The sequence below is a fragment of the Erythrolamprus reginae genome, chromosome 4 (genome assembly GCF_031021105.1).
Source record: "Erythrolamprus reginae isolate rEryReg1 chromosome 4, rEryReg1.hap1, whole genome shotgun sequence".
NCBI classification, from domain to species: domain Eukaryota; kingdom Metazoa; phylum Chordata; class Lepidosauria; order Squamata; family Dipsadidae; genus Erythrolamprus; species Erythrolamprus reginae.
Window position 1 is genome coordinate 3,569,992 of NC_091953.1, and position 14,201 is coordinate 3,584,192.

The 14,201-nt window shown below is 42.5% G+C and overlaps 1 protein-coding gene across 1 annotated transcript in view; it reads left to right on the forward strand.

Annotated features, from left to right (window-relative positions):
* Positions 1-740: 740 nt before the first annotated feature.
* LOC139167086 (glycerophosphodiester phosphodiesterase domain-containing protein 4-like) overlaps positions 741-14,201 on the forward strand; it is a 33,598-nt gene continuing 20,137 nt past the window's right edge. The window contains exons 1-9 of the mRNA XM_070751514.1: positions 741-938; positions 2,100-2,203; positions 2,953-3,046; positions 4,316-4,375; positions 6,376-6,474; positions 7,149-7,242; positions 8,379-8,524; positions 10,443-10,525; positions 12,340-12,490. Of these exons, the coding sequence (XP_070607615.1) occupies positions 741-938; positions 2,100-2,203; positions 2,953-3,046; positions 4,316-4,375; positions 6,376-6,474; positions 7,149-7,242; positions 8,379-8,524; positions 10,443-10,525; positions 12,340-12,490 (1,029 nt within the window). The remainder of the gene's footprint in view (positions 939-2,099; positions 2,204-2,952; positions 3,047-4,315; positions 4,376-6,375; positions 6,475-7,148; positions 7,243-8,378; positions 8,525-10,442; positions 10,526-12,339; positions 12,491-14,201) is intronic.

The following is a 14,201-nucleotide window of genomic DNA, read 5'->3' on the forward strand; positions in this document are numbered from 1 at the left end:
GAAAGCCTGGCTGACAGCCAGGAAGATGTGGCAGACAGCCAGGAAGATGTGGCAGACAGCCAGGAAGATGTGGCAGACAGCCAGGAGGACGAGGCCACTGGGACACAGGATTCAGCAGACAGCCCAGGGGATTTGGCCTGCAGTCCCTCAGACAGTCTTTCGTCCCTGGGTTCTTCTGCAGATCAATATATTGATCTGCATAGCCGAAGAGCTATGCAAAGAAGGGATCGCTTTAAGGAATATTACAAGTCATTATAGGAGCACCTGGGCTGGGTGTGGTTCCCTTAATGAGGGCTAAAGGGATAAAAGGGAACAAAGGCCAAGGCAAACTGTGGCTGTTTATATGTGTTATTTTGTGGTTCCTGCTCTGAAGTTTCTGTTCTGTGCCGTTGGAGTTTTCAACCCAGCTTTTTCAGACATGTGGGAGGTGAAACCTTTGGGACTTGCTGTTTGCTCCAAAGATTCAAAAGGACTCCTGAAACGTCTTTGCTCATTCCAGGTTGTCTTTGTTTGTTTTTTCCTGTGTTTTTGTATGCGGCTGAAGTAAGTCTTGCACTCTCATTGTTTTCGGACTCTAAGAACTGTTTTGAGTAACCCTTTTTTGTTTATTTAATACAAGTTTGCTGATTAGCAGAGCACGTGTGGGTTTGATTTCCTTGGACTGTTACGCATTGCCTGAGGCAGTCAGGCAGAACACTCTCCAACTTTCTTTGTTTGAATTAATCTTCCAGGCTGCACAGATGGACGTTCTGCAAATGGAGAACCAGCCGACTCATGTCAAGAAATCCAAACTGCGGAAATTCAGAAAGGGGAAGAAACGTTTGATCAAAATCTGTAAATACGAAAACTTTGTTTCTTGCCTGTCTGGTTTATATGCCTGCCAGTGGCGAGACCAGAAGCATGAAAAGATTAAACCAGGACTCTGGTGTTGCAATAAGGTACAATGATATTTTCCTCTCTCCTTAACAGACAGCTGGATTTAACGGACAGCTGGATTTAATGGACAGCTGGATTTAACAGACAGCTGCATTTAACAGACAGCTGCATTTAATGGTCAGTTAGATTTAACAGACAGCTGGATTTAGTGGACAGCTGGATTTAACAGACAGATGGATTTAATGGACAGTTAGATTTAACAGACAGCTGGATGGATAACACTCTTTCCACTGAGAATGGTCCATTAAGTTGAGCTTTTGATTTTATTCCCTTCTGCTTAGGGCTATAAATGGGCATTTTAATTGGTTTTCATCTTCTTTTTATATGAAGGTAGGTTGAAATGGGAGCAACACTGGAAAACTTTTATGGCGAACCAGCCAAATCCTTAAAGGTATATTGCATCTATAAAGGTACAAAGTCTTCGGAGAGGGGCAGCATACAAATCTAATAAATGAATGAATGAATGAATAAAACAAACAAACAAACAAACAAACAAACAAACACAGAGTTGGCCTTCTCCGGGTCCCGTCGACCCATCAATGTCGTTTGGCAGGCCCCAGAGGAAGAGCCTTCTCTGTGGTGGCCCCGGCCCTCTGGAACCAACTCCCCCCAGAGATTAGAACGGTCCCCACCCTCCTTGTCTTTCGCAAGTTACTCAAGACCCACCTGTATCGCCAGGCGTGGGGGAACTAAGACATTTCCCCCAGGCTTTTTATATTTCATGTTTGGTATGTATGTGCTGCATGGTTTTTAATTGTTGGGGTTTTTATATGTTTTTTATTATTAGCTTTGTCCCATTGTTACACTGTTTCTTATTACTGTTGTGAGCCGCCCCGAGTCTTCGGAGAGGGGCGGCATACAAATCTAATAATAATAATAATAATAATAATAATAATTATTATTATTATTATTATTATTATTATTATTATTATTATTATTATTGTTAAATAAATAAATAAACGAACTACCACAACTGGTAGTTTACATACATGGCAACCCCAAATACTGGTGAGTACCCTGTGCTAACAGTTCCTCCCAATTTGTATGCCTGTCAAAATGATATAGGCCACCTGTTTGGGGTTCGTGGTGTTGGAGTAGTAGATGACCTGAAGGGTCTCTTCCAACTCTGTTAATCTAAACATCCTTTTTTTTTTTACTTCTAGGAAGAATGCTTGTATTTTTCCTTCTTGGTTATGACTTTCAGCTTTTCCTTTGTCTTTCTGTACATGTGGGGAGAATCCAGGAACGACTTCAACGGCTTTGATTGGTAAGTGTCCAAAGGCTCTCCTTGCTACTACAGGTAGCCCTCGACTTACAACAGTTCCCTCACTGACTGTTCACAACGTACAACGGCAAAGAAAAAAGTGACCCATGACTGTTTATCACAGTGACGACATTTGCAACATCCCCCTGTTCCCATGATCAAAAACCAGATGTTCGGCAAACTGGTTCATACTTATGACCATTATGCTTATCTCCCAAGATCACATGATCTCCTTTTATGACCTTCTGACCAGTAAAGTCAATGTGGGGGAAAGCTGGGCCATTCAGGAGAAATTTCACGACATTGAGAAAAATTAACCAGTGGAACAGCTTACCACCAGAACGTAAGAACATAAGAACCTAAAAAGAGCCATGCAGAATCAGGCCAAAGCCCATTGAGTCCAGCATTCTGTGTCCCACCAATTGTCCATGGGGACCTTGAGCAGAAAGAGAAGGCAAACCCCTCCCTTTCCCCGGACACCTAACAAATGGGACTCAAGGGAACCCTGCCTGCCTCAACCAACATAGAGGCGGCACTTGGACATCCGTTTTCACCCTCCTTGCCTTTCGCAAACTCCTTAAAACCCACTTCTGCCATCAGGCACGGGGGAATTGAGACATCTCCCCCGGGCCTATACAGTTTATGCATGGTACGTTTGTGTGTATGTTTGCTTTTAATAATGGGGTTTTTAGTGTTTTTTAAATTATGTTGTTATTATTTAAACATCTCCCATTCCTTTGTTGTCCTTTTAGGTACAGCTTCATCAATTTGGGTTACTGGTTTCACTGGTCGACCTTCCTGCTGTTTTTGTCGGTCTTCGTCTTCTCCTATGTTTTCTTCTTAATCGTAAGTCCAGCTTTTTTTTCGGCTAAAAAAGACTTTTCCCAAAAGACGATGATGTGGATATGTCGGCCCTGAACTTGAATTTGAAGGCGTAGTTGTGCGATTGTGTGAAATATCTCAGGTGGGAAGACTAAAGCTCAGGGGCCAAATGACCACCTTTTCCCCAAAATAAGATCTCCCCTGGTAATAAGCACAATTGGGCTTTTGAGTGCGTGCACTAAGGCCAAGCGCTCATTTCAGGGTTCCAAAAAATATAAGACAGGGTCTTATTTTTGGGGAAACGTGGCACCTGTATCTGCTAGCAATGGAATTTATATCTGCCAACACACAGTATAAACTTCTGAAATCTTTAGTTGAATGATTCTTATATCACACTGAGTTATGAAGCTGAGAATTGCTATGGAAAAACCAACACATATATTTGTTTATTTATTAATCATATTAATAATTAATATTAACATTAATAGAAACATAGAAACATAGAAGATTGACGGCAGAAAAAGACCTCATGGTCCATCTAGTCTGCCCCTATACTATTTCCTGTTTTCTTGTCTTAGGATGGATCTATGTTTATCCCAGGCATGTTTAAATTCAGTTATTGTGGATTTACCGATCATGTCTGCTAGAAGTTTGTTCCAAGTGTCTACTGCTCTTTCAAAAAATCATATTTTCTCATGTTGCTTTTGATCTTTCCCCCAACCAACCTCAGATTGTGCCCCCTTGTACTTGGGTTCGATCATGTCCCCCCTATCCCTTCTGTCCTCCAGGCTATACAGATTGGGTTCATGAAGTCTTTCCTGATAAGAGTAGTAGATGCTTGGAAAAAACTTCCAGCAGACATGGTTGGTAAATCTACAGTCACTGAATTTAAAGATGCCTGGGATAAACATACTGTATATCCATCCTAAAATAAAATACAGGAAATAGTATAAGGGAAGACTACATCAGTGTTTCCCAACCTTGGCAACTTGAAGATATTTGGACTTCAACTCCCAGAATTCCCCAGCCAGCATTCGCTGGCTGGGGAATTCTGGGAGTTGAAGTCCAAATACTGTATCTTCAAGTTGCCAAGGTTGGGAAACACTGGACTAGATGGACCAGGAGGTCTTTTTCTACCGTAAATCTTCTGTTTCTATTTTTCTATAAGTTTTATGCTTAAGACATTCCACTGTTTTGTAGCCCGTCTTTAATTTATTAAATTTAGTAATACATAAATTTCTTCTTCCTATATGAGCAGCTGGCTACCATTAAGCATGTGCCCTTATTTTACAGTTTATTGCAATTTTACTCCTGTTCGAAAGTCAAGAGTTGGAACTGCATTGGTTTCATAAGGTAACATTCATTTGACTTCCTTCCAAATTGCCAATCTCCTTCCAGTTTTGGGAAAACCAGCCCTGAGAAATGAAATTCAATGCAGGGGGGAAAAAGAGGAAGCTTATACACCTAGCTGAGAACAACCAAAATGTACAGGTGCCATTCCAGACATGAGACAGTACCCAGGGGTGGGTTGTAACACACCTCACTGCTGGTTCACTTCCTCCCACATTTTCATTTATTCATTTGTCCAATACACAAATATATAGGAAGAAAAATAGACATGTGATAATATAAATGAGGGTGAAAGTGAACTTAGAGGACAGGATATATGAAAGGAAGAGAATATATTAGATGAAAGAAAGGAAAGACAATTGGACAGGGGACGAAGGGCACACCAGTGCACTTATGTACGCCCCTTACTGGCCTCTTAGGAACCTGGAGAGGTCAATCGTGGAGAGTCTAAGGGAGAAATGTTGGGGGTTAGGGGTTGACACAATTGAGTCCGGTAATGAGTTCCACGCTTCGATAACTCGATTGTTGTAATCATATTTTTTACAGTCAAGTTTGGAGCGGTTCGTATTAAGTTTGAATCTGTTGCGTGCTCTTGTGTTATTGCGGTTGAAGCTGAAGTAGTCATTGACCGGTAGGACGTTGCAGCATATAATCTTGTGGGCAATACTCAAATCGTGTTAAATTTATTTATTTATTTATTTTGTCCAATACACAATAATCCACAATGAAGGTAACAGAGGACGCCTTCGAGGAAATAGAATTAGAGAAAGAATAGAAGAGAGGGTATAGGATAAAATAATCAATGAGAGAATAGAGGAAAGATATAGGGATAGAGGAGAAGATATATGGGATATAGGAGAGACAATAGGACAGGGGACGGAAGGCACTATAGTGCAGTTATGCACGCCCCTTACTGACCTCTTAGGAATCTGGAGAGGTCAACCGTGGACAGTCTAAGGGTAAAATGTTGGATGATAGTACGGAGTCCGGTAATGAGTTCCACGCTTCAACAACTCTATTACTAAAGTTGTATTTTTTACAGTCAAGTTTGGAGCGGTTAATATTGAGCTTGAATCTGTTACGTGCTCTTGTGTTGTTGTGGTTGAAGCTGAAGTAGTCATTGACAGGCAGGACATTGCAGCATATGATCTTGTGGGCAATACTTAGATCATGTTTAAGGCGTCTTAGTTCTAAGCTTTCTAGGCCCAGGATTGAAAGTCTAGTCTCGTAGGGTATTCTGTTTCAAGTGGAGGAGTGAAGGGCTCTTCTGGTGAAGTATCTCTGGACATTTTCGAGGGTGTTAATGTCTGAGATGTGGTATGGGTTCCAAACAGATGAGATGTATTCTAGGATGGGTCTGGCAAAGGTTTTGTAAGCTCTGGTAAGTAAGTAGTGTGAGATTTCCAGAGCAGAAGCTACGTAGGATTAGATTAACTACTCTTGAAGCCTTCTTGGCGATGTTGTTGCAGTGGGCTTTGGCACTTAGGTCTTTTGTAATTAGTACTCCGAGGTCCTTAACTGAATTATCTGTGATAATTTGATTATTCAGTTTGTATTTGGAGTTCTGATTCTTTTTGCTGATGTGTAGGACAGAGCATTTGCTGGTTGAGATTTGGAGTTGCCATGTGTTAGACCAATCAGAAACAGAGTCCAGGTCTTTTTGGAGAGTAGTTGTGTTATCGGTGGTTGCGCATCATGGGCACATGCGCAGTGGCAATAAAAGCTGAAAACAAGATGGTGATGCATGCACAGCGCTGGAAAACCCAGCTTCTGCACATGCACAGAATTTTAAAAAACAGAAAGCCATGCCCACAGAACCAGTAGTAAAAACATTCGGATTCCACCCCTGTCCCAAAGTAAATTTCACACCCAAAGTGGTGGGGGTTTTCTTCGAAGGACTTCAGGTGGCCTTGAAAACAATTGATCTAAAACTCTCAGGGTTTTGCTGAAATTGCCTGAACAATGCCGCTTAAATCAATAAATAATCTCCTTGATTTCTTTAGCGCGTGGCTGTTTTCACCCTGGTCCTCTCCTTCACGGGGTTAGCAATGATCACAATATTTTGGACCCGTCAGTGGCACACGTTCTACTTGTCATTTCAGGTAAGAAGAGATAATAATAATAATAATAATAATAATAATAATAATAATAATAACAACAACAATAACAACAACAACAACAATAATAACAACAACAATAATAATCCACCTTTTCCTCCTCCATCTTCTTTCCATCTCTTCTTCTTACTGTTCATCTCCATCTCCTCCTCCTTCTTCCTCCATCATCTTCTTCTCTTCCTCCTCCTCCATCTCCTCTTCGTCCTCCTCCATCTCTTTCTCCTCCTCTCCCCATCTCCTCTTCCTCTATCTCTTTCTCCTCTTTATCTTCTTCTTCCTTCACTTTCTCCTCCTCTTCTTCCTCCACATTCTCCTCCTCCTCCTCCTCCTCCATCTCCAACTACTACTACTCTTCTTCCTCCACATTCTCCTCCTTCTCCTTTATCTCCTCCTCCTCCTCCTTCTCTTCTTCTTCTTCTTCCTCTTCCTCTTCTACTTCTTCTTCCTGCTCCTCCTCCTCCTCCTGTTGTTGTTGTTGTTGTCGTTCTTCTTCTTCTTCTTCTTCTTCTTCTTCTTCTTCTTCTTCTTCTTCTTCTATTTCTTCTTCTTCTTCCTCCTGCTGCTGCTGCTGCTGCTCTTCTTCTTCTTCTTCTTCTTCTTCTTCTTCTTCTTCTTCTTCTTCTTCTTCTTCTTCTTCTTCCTCCTCCTCCTCCTAACAGGTGACAGCTCCTTTCCTTCACGTGCTTGCCATATTCACCATGGTGCTCTTGGCTTGGCCCGTCTCTCTGCATTTCTTCCGGGTACGTGATAAAGGTAGTGTATCTCCAGCTAATAACCACTCAGGCCCCACGTAAGAGTCTTCCACATCGGAAGTGGACCTCCTTCCTCAGCCCTTCAAGCCGATTCCTAAAACGTGAGGCTCCTGTTCTCTTGGTGCCTGTTAGTAGCAGAAGGCCAAGTTTCCAAGAGCAGAGATCTGCCATCCGGGAGATATGAATAATTATTCAATCAGACAAAACAGATACATCAAAGTTCAATTACTGTTTACTTTGGGAAATAGCACAGTCAGGTTAAACAGTCCAGTCATTCAAATTCAAATCAATCAATATCTCCCAAGGCAATAATAATATTACAAGCCTGTCTTTGTCTTATTGATTGATTGATTGATTGATTGATTGATTGATTGATTGATTGGACTTATATGCCACCCCTCTCCATAGACTCGGAGCATCTTACATATCATATATACATTATAGGTTACAAATACATTAAGCTATCATTAAACAGAATTTATTTATTTATCTATCTATTTATTTATTTATCTATCTATCTATCTATCTATCTATTTGATTGATTGATTGATTGATTGATCGATCGATTGATTGATTTGATTTGTATGCCGCCCCTCTCCGTAGACTCGCAGCAATAATAAAGACAATGTAAGAACAAATCTAATAATTTAAAAAACACTAAAAACCCCATTATTAAAAGTAAACATACACACAAACATACCATGTTTAAACTGCATAGGCCCGGGGTAGATGTCTCAGTTCCCCCATGCCTGACGGCAGAGGTGGGTTTTAAGAAGTTTACGAAAGTCAAGGGCCATCCTAATCTCAGGGGGGACCTGGTTCCAGAGGGTCGGGGCCTAGAAGCAACTTAGAACTAAGGAGAAAATTCCTGACAGTTAGGACAATTAATCCGTGGAACAGCCTGCCACCAGAAGTTGTGGATGCTCCAACCCTGGAAGTTGTAAAGAAAATGTTGGATAACCATTTGAAGTGGTGTAAGGTTTCTTGCCTAAGCAGGGGGTTGGACTAGATGACCTCCAAGGTCCCTTCCAGCTCTGTTAGTATGTGGAGAGGTCCCATTTCTAAATATCACTAGGATCTGTTATTGTTACAGTTCATGGTCTGAAACAGCAACCTGATGCCTTTTCTCTCCTTCAGTCCTACAGGCGTTGATTCTCACTCCTTACCTGTTTGTCCTTAGCTGCCTTATCTTTGTCCCCCTGGGCATGTACTCCCCCTGCATCCGGGAGAAGGAGACCTTGGGTCCCAAGCCGGCCCTGATCGGTCACAGAGGGGCACCCATGGTAGGTGGAACCAGGAGTAACTCCCATAGCCAAAAGAAGGGCTTTCAAACATAAAATAATGCACTTGGGGAAAAGGAATCCTCAATCTGAGTATTGTATGGGCAGCTCTGTGTTAGCAAAAACTTCAGAAGAGAAGGATTTAGGGGTAGTGAGCAGTGTGGTCGGGCGGTAGGAAAAGCAAGTAGGATGCTTGGCTGCATAGCTAGAGGTATAACAAGCAGGAAGAGGGAGATTATGATTCCGTTGTATAGAGCGCTGGTGAGACCCCATTTGGAATACTGTGTTCAGTTCTGGAGACCTCACCTACAAAAAGATATTGACAAAATTGAACGGGTCCAAAGACGGGCTACAAGAATGGTGGAAGGTCTTAAGCATAAAACGTATCAGGAAAGACTTCATGAACTCAATCTGTAGAGTCTGGAGGACAGAAGGAAAAGTGGGGACATGATGGAAACATTTAAATATGTTCAAGGGTTAAATAAGGTTCAGGAGGGAAGTGTTTTTAATAGGAAAGTGAACACAAGAACAAGGGGACACAATCTGAAGTTAGTTGGGGGAAAGATCAAAAGCAACGTGAGAAAATATTATTTGACTGAAAGAGTAGTAGATCCTTGGAACAAACTTCCAGCAGACGTGGTTGGTAAATCCACAGTAACTGAATTTAAACATGCCTGGGATAAACATATATCCATTGTAAGATAAAATACAGGAAATAGTATAAGGGCAGACTAGATGGACCATGAGGTCTTTTTCTGCCGTCAGTCTTCTATGTTTCTATGTTTCAAAGCCACCTCAAGATTTGTTGAAGTAGTAAGTTCCCTCAAGTAAGTAGTAAGTAAGTTCCTTCAAGATGTGTTGAAGCTAGAACTTCAATATTGACCGAGCCCTTGGATGTGTGGGCAGGATTTGTATGTTTTGGTCCATGTATGAATGAAGGACACAGTTGGGCAGGGGTCTCCAAACATGGCCTCTTAAAGACGTGTGGACTTCAGCTCCCAGAATTCTGGGAGTTGAAGCCCACAAGTCTTAAAGGGGAGGAATTTTGGGAGTTGAAGTCCACAAGTATTAAAGGGGAGGAATTCTGGGAGTTGAAGTTCACAAGTCTTAAATTGGAGAAATTCTGAGAGTTGATCCACAAATCTTAAAGGGGAGGAATTCTGGGAGTTGAAGCCCATAAGTCTTAAAGGGGAGGAATTCTGGGAGTTAATCCACAAATCTTAAAGGGGAGGAATTCTGGGAGTTGAAGTCCACAAGTCTTAAAGTGGACTAGTTCGGAGACCCAGGCAAGCTGAATTAGGAGACCAACAGAGTCCCACAACAAAATAATAAGTTTGGAACTTCACCTAGTTGAGGATGGAGGCCATCATTAAGCACAGAAATTAATATTTTAATTATTTTCCATACTTTTAAACCATCTGGCTTCCCCAGAGGGGGCCTTCTGGGCAGCCTATAATATAATCAGTAAAATTAAGCATTAAAAACAGAATTAATTATATATATACAAAGTCGAAAGGATGAGATCCTGTGGCCTAGAGGTTAATTCTCTGCCTAGAGGCTGCAGGATCAAATCCCAGTGAGGGTATGTCTAGCTGATGAGAGGAAACAACCTCAAAATAGATCTATACTAGTCTCCCTTCATTTTCAACTCAGCAAAAGTATGTTACACACACACATGCACACAGAGTAGCAGCAGTAGTAGTTAACAGCTGTGGCAAGAAAGGTCAATAAATGGGACGAAACCCACTTATTAACTGTCTCCCATAGCAACAGAAATTTCAGGCTCTGTTATGGTCGTAAGTCAAGAACTACGTGTAATTTTAAAAACAGCTTAATGTAGTTACGGTGAAATACACGTGCTAACTTAGGCCCAAAGTCACCGATTCTTTCCAAATTCTGAATGTTTTATTTTTAATCCTAGCTGGCTCCTGAGAATACCGAGATGTCCTTTGTCAGAACCATCGATCACGGCGCTATTGGTTTGGAGACGGATGTCACCATTAGGTAAGAATGTTGGGTTGATCAATCATGGTTTATGTCTTTAGCCACAGTCCTTGAAACGGAAACATTTCCTTAAGGGGGAAAAAAACCCTTCAATCTTAACTTTTTGAGGTTGGCTGGGTGGTCCCAAAGTCAGCCGTTTGAAATCTTGCCACCCACAAACAAACTGTCTTTTTTGATTGACTTTTTTAACCGATAGTCCTTGACTTACATCCGTTCTTTTAGTGACTATTCAAAGTTACGACTAGGAAAAAAAAGACTTATCCACACTGTAAAACACACCGGTGTATAAGATGCAGCAAGATTTCAAAGAGGCACATAAGGAAAAAAAGTTTTTGTCCTCCCCAGCCCCCCAGGAGCACGCTGCAAGCTTCCCAAACCCTCTCTGTGCCCTGCTTTTTGAAAAATTTGGTGCATTTTTCACCCGTTTTTGCAAAAAATGTGGAACGCAGAAGACTTGGGAAGCCTGCAGAGAGCTCCTGGGGGCTGGGGGAATGCAAGAACACCGATTTTTGTAAAAAATGGCCAGACAGGACCGCCTTCTGCCGCATGAATCCCAGCGGCCGATTAGAATTGGCCTTCTCCGGGTCCCGTTGACTAAGCAATGCCGTCTGGCGGGACCCAGGGGAAGAGCCTTCTCTGTGGCGGCCCTGCCCCTCTGGAATCAACTCCGCCCAGAGATTAGAACTGCCCCCACCTTCCTCGCCTTTCGCTTGTTGTTGAAAACCCACCTATGTCGCCAATCATAGGGAAATTGATATACCCCCTAGCTATTACGGTTTATGTATGGTTTGATTGGGTTGTGTGACTATTTTAATAACAAGGGTTTTTAATTGTTTCTAAAGTATTGGATTTGTACTGTTTATTATTGTTGTGAGCCACTCCGAGTCTCCAGAGAGGGGCGGCATACAAAATTATTATTAATTATTATTAGTATTTTTTCACAAAAACGGGAGGGAGGTTGCTTTCTCACAGCCCCCAGGAGCATGCAAATGAAATGTGCCCTGGTATCTGGATTTTGACCACCTGGATAGACGTGGCACAAACCTGTCAGGATTTAGCAATATACGGAGCCAATATCCCAATGAAGAAGGCAGGCCTACATAGAGAATGCTGAGTCATTCTGAGGCAATTAAGCATGCAGCAACCTCATTAGGTGATAAGTATTTAAATATGCAAGAGCTCTCTGCTCTCTCTCTCTCTCTGATCTCTGGACCCTGCTCTGTGTGAAGTCTGCTTTGGAGTTGCTGCATTGATCTGTTGGTTCCTATGAGTTATTGTAACTGTGATAGTTGTAGTGAGATACTAGTGTGATGTTTGTATAGTAAAGTAGAATACAGTTAGTGGTGTAAACAAGAAGTAAATACAGTGGTACCTCGACATACGAGTTTAATTCGTTCCAGACTTGAGCTCGTAAGTCGATCAACTCGCATCTCGAACGAATGCCTTTAGACTTTGTTTTTCGCGCCGAGATAATCAGAAGCAAGGATTCTTGCGCCACCTAGTGGAAGCTCAGCTCGTATCCCGAATTTGAGCTCGGGTGTCGAACAGAAATTTCGCTTGATTCGTGGCTCGTAACTTGGAATAGATAGATACTCGCATGTGCAGCAACTCGTATCTAGAGGTACTACTGTATATTTTTCTAAGACTTCCTACTGCTGGTGTGTTTCATTGAAGACTTCAACTCCATATCTATTGGTCTGTGGCTAGCTAATTGGGCTGGTTAGCTGGTTGGGCTGGTTAGTTTCCAAAAGTGCAGCTCTGATAAAACCTGTGGAAGGCCAATGCCCCCTGACCTTGCTTCTCTTTTGTGACAGCTATGATGGCGTGCCCTTCCTTATGCATGACCACACCTTAAAAAGGACCACTGACATTGATAACCGCTTTCCTTATTTGAGGAACGAAGACCCCGCTTTCTTCACCTGGGAGACCTTGGAGCGGCTGAACGCGGGGAAGTGGTTTTTCAAGGTAGGGTTGTTGTGGAAGGAGGATGGATTGGAACTCTGGAATGGATCCCAGGGGACTGGATCCTTGGAGGGAGAGGGAAGGATGGGATGGAAAAACTCGCAGGACTGATGTCAACCCGAGAGAAGGTGAACCTGATCGGGAAATCAACTTTGTGGGGAGACTCAGCTTTTTCAGCTCTCTCTCTCTCTCTCTCTCTCTCTCTCTCTCTCTCTCTCTGTAGCTAGATAGATAAAGAGAGGGGGGATGGATGGATGGATAATAGATATAGATGATAGATAGATGATAGATTGATGATAGAGAGATAGAGAGATAATAGATAGATAATAGATTTGATAGATGATAGATATAGATGGTAGGTAGGTAGGTAGGTAGGTAGGTAGGTAGGTTGGTTGGTTGGTTGGTTGGTTGGTTGGTAGGTAGGTAGATAGATAGACAGACAGACAGATATGATAGATGATAGGTAGGTAGGTAGATAGATATGAAAATAGATAAATAGAAGATAGATAGATATGAAGATAGATACATAGATAGTTAGATAGATAGATAGATAGATAGATAGATAGATAGATATGAAAATAGATAAATAGAAGATAGATAGATATGAAGATAGATATGAAGATAGATACATAGATAGTTAGATAGATAGATAGATAGATAGTGTTGTGTTTGTTTAAAAATAATCGCAGAAAATCTGTGATTGGTTAAGACGCGGCTATTCAGAAAATAGCCGCGAAAGTTAAATGGTTGTCAGTTATAAGAAAGCCTGCCGTTTTAAAGAGTATAAAAGGGGAACGGGTTAGCCGTTGCCCTCATTCGGAAGTTCTACTGTTCCAGAGCTCGTGATTCACCTTGTTATGAATAAACCAGTTTGATTTAAACTACCGGAGTCCTGACTTTTCAGTGGCGACGAGGAGGTCGAACTCCCGCTAACGCAGCCATGAACTCGGCCATGGCTCCACCGCCGCCTGTGTTCAACTCCGAGACGGAAGCTTGGACCTCTTACATGTCCAAATTCACATTTTTCCTGAAAGCGAGCAACCTACATGACGCCGATGACGATAGGAAGAAAGCTATATTCCTCGCGTATTGCGGCACAGAAGTCTACAGCCTAGCCTCTACACTCGTTGACCCAGATACCCTGGAAACCATCGCATGGTCAACTCTACAAGCAAAACTTGCCGCTCATTACCAGCCGACGACTCCTGTCCGCGTATACCGCCATCAGTTCGCCCAAATGCGGCAAACGGACGGAGAATCTACCAACGATTTTATAACTCGGCTACGCGCACTCCTTCCAAAGTGCAAATACAAGGATCCAGAAGAACAGTTGATTGACCGCCTTATTTTCGGTCTAACCAATATCACGCTTCAGAAGAAATATTTAGTTGATGAGGATGCCTCTCTCCAAGACATTCTTAAGGCAGCAAAAGCCTCCGAGGTATCTGAAACATCTGTTGCCGAAATTAAACGCGCAACCTCAACCGTTCATCACATCCCCGATGAATCACCTTGGCAAGCCTGCTCTCCCGATGAAAAACACTCGGAAGCCGCTTCTCCAGACGACACCTGCCTCCAAATCCGAAGAGCTTCCGACCATGACGCCAAAGACGCACCCCGTGCAGACAGATGTGCCGGCTGCAACGGAAACCATCCTCGCTTTCGCTGCCATTTCAAGGACGCCTATTGCCGCCGTTGCCAGCGCCGCGGCCAC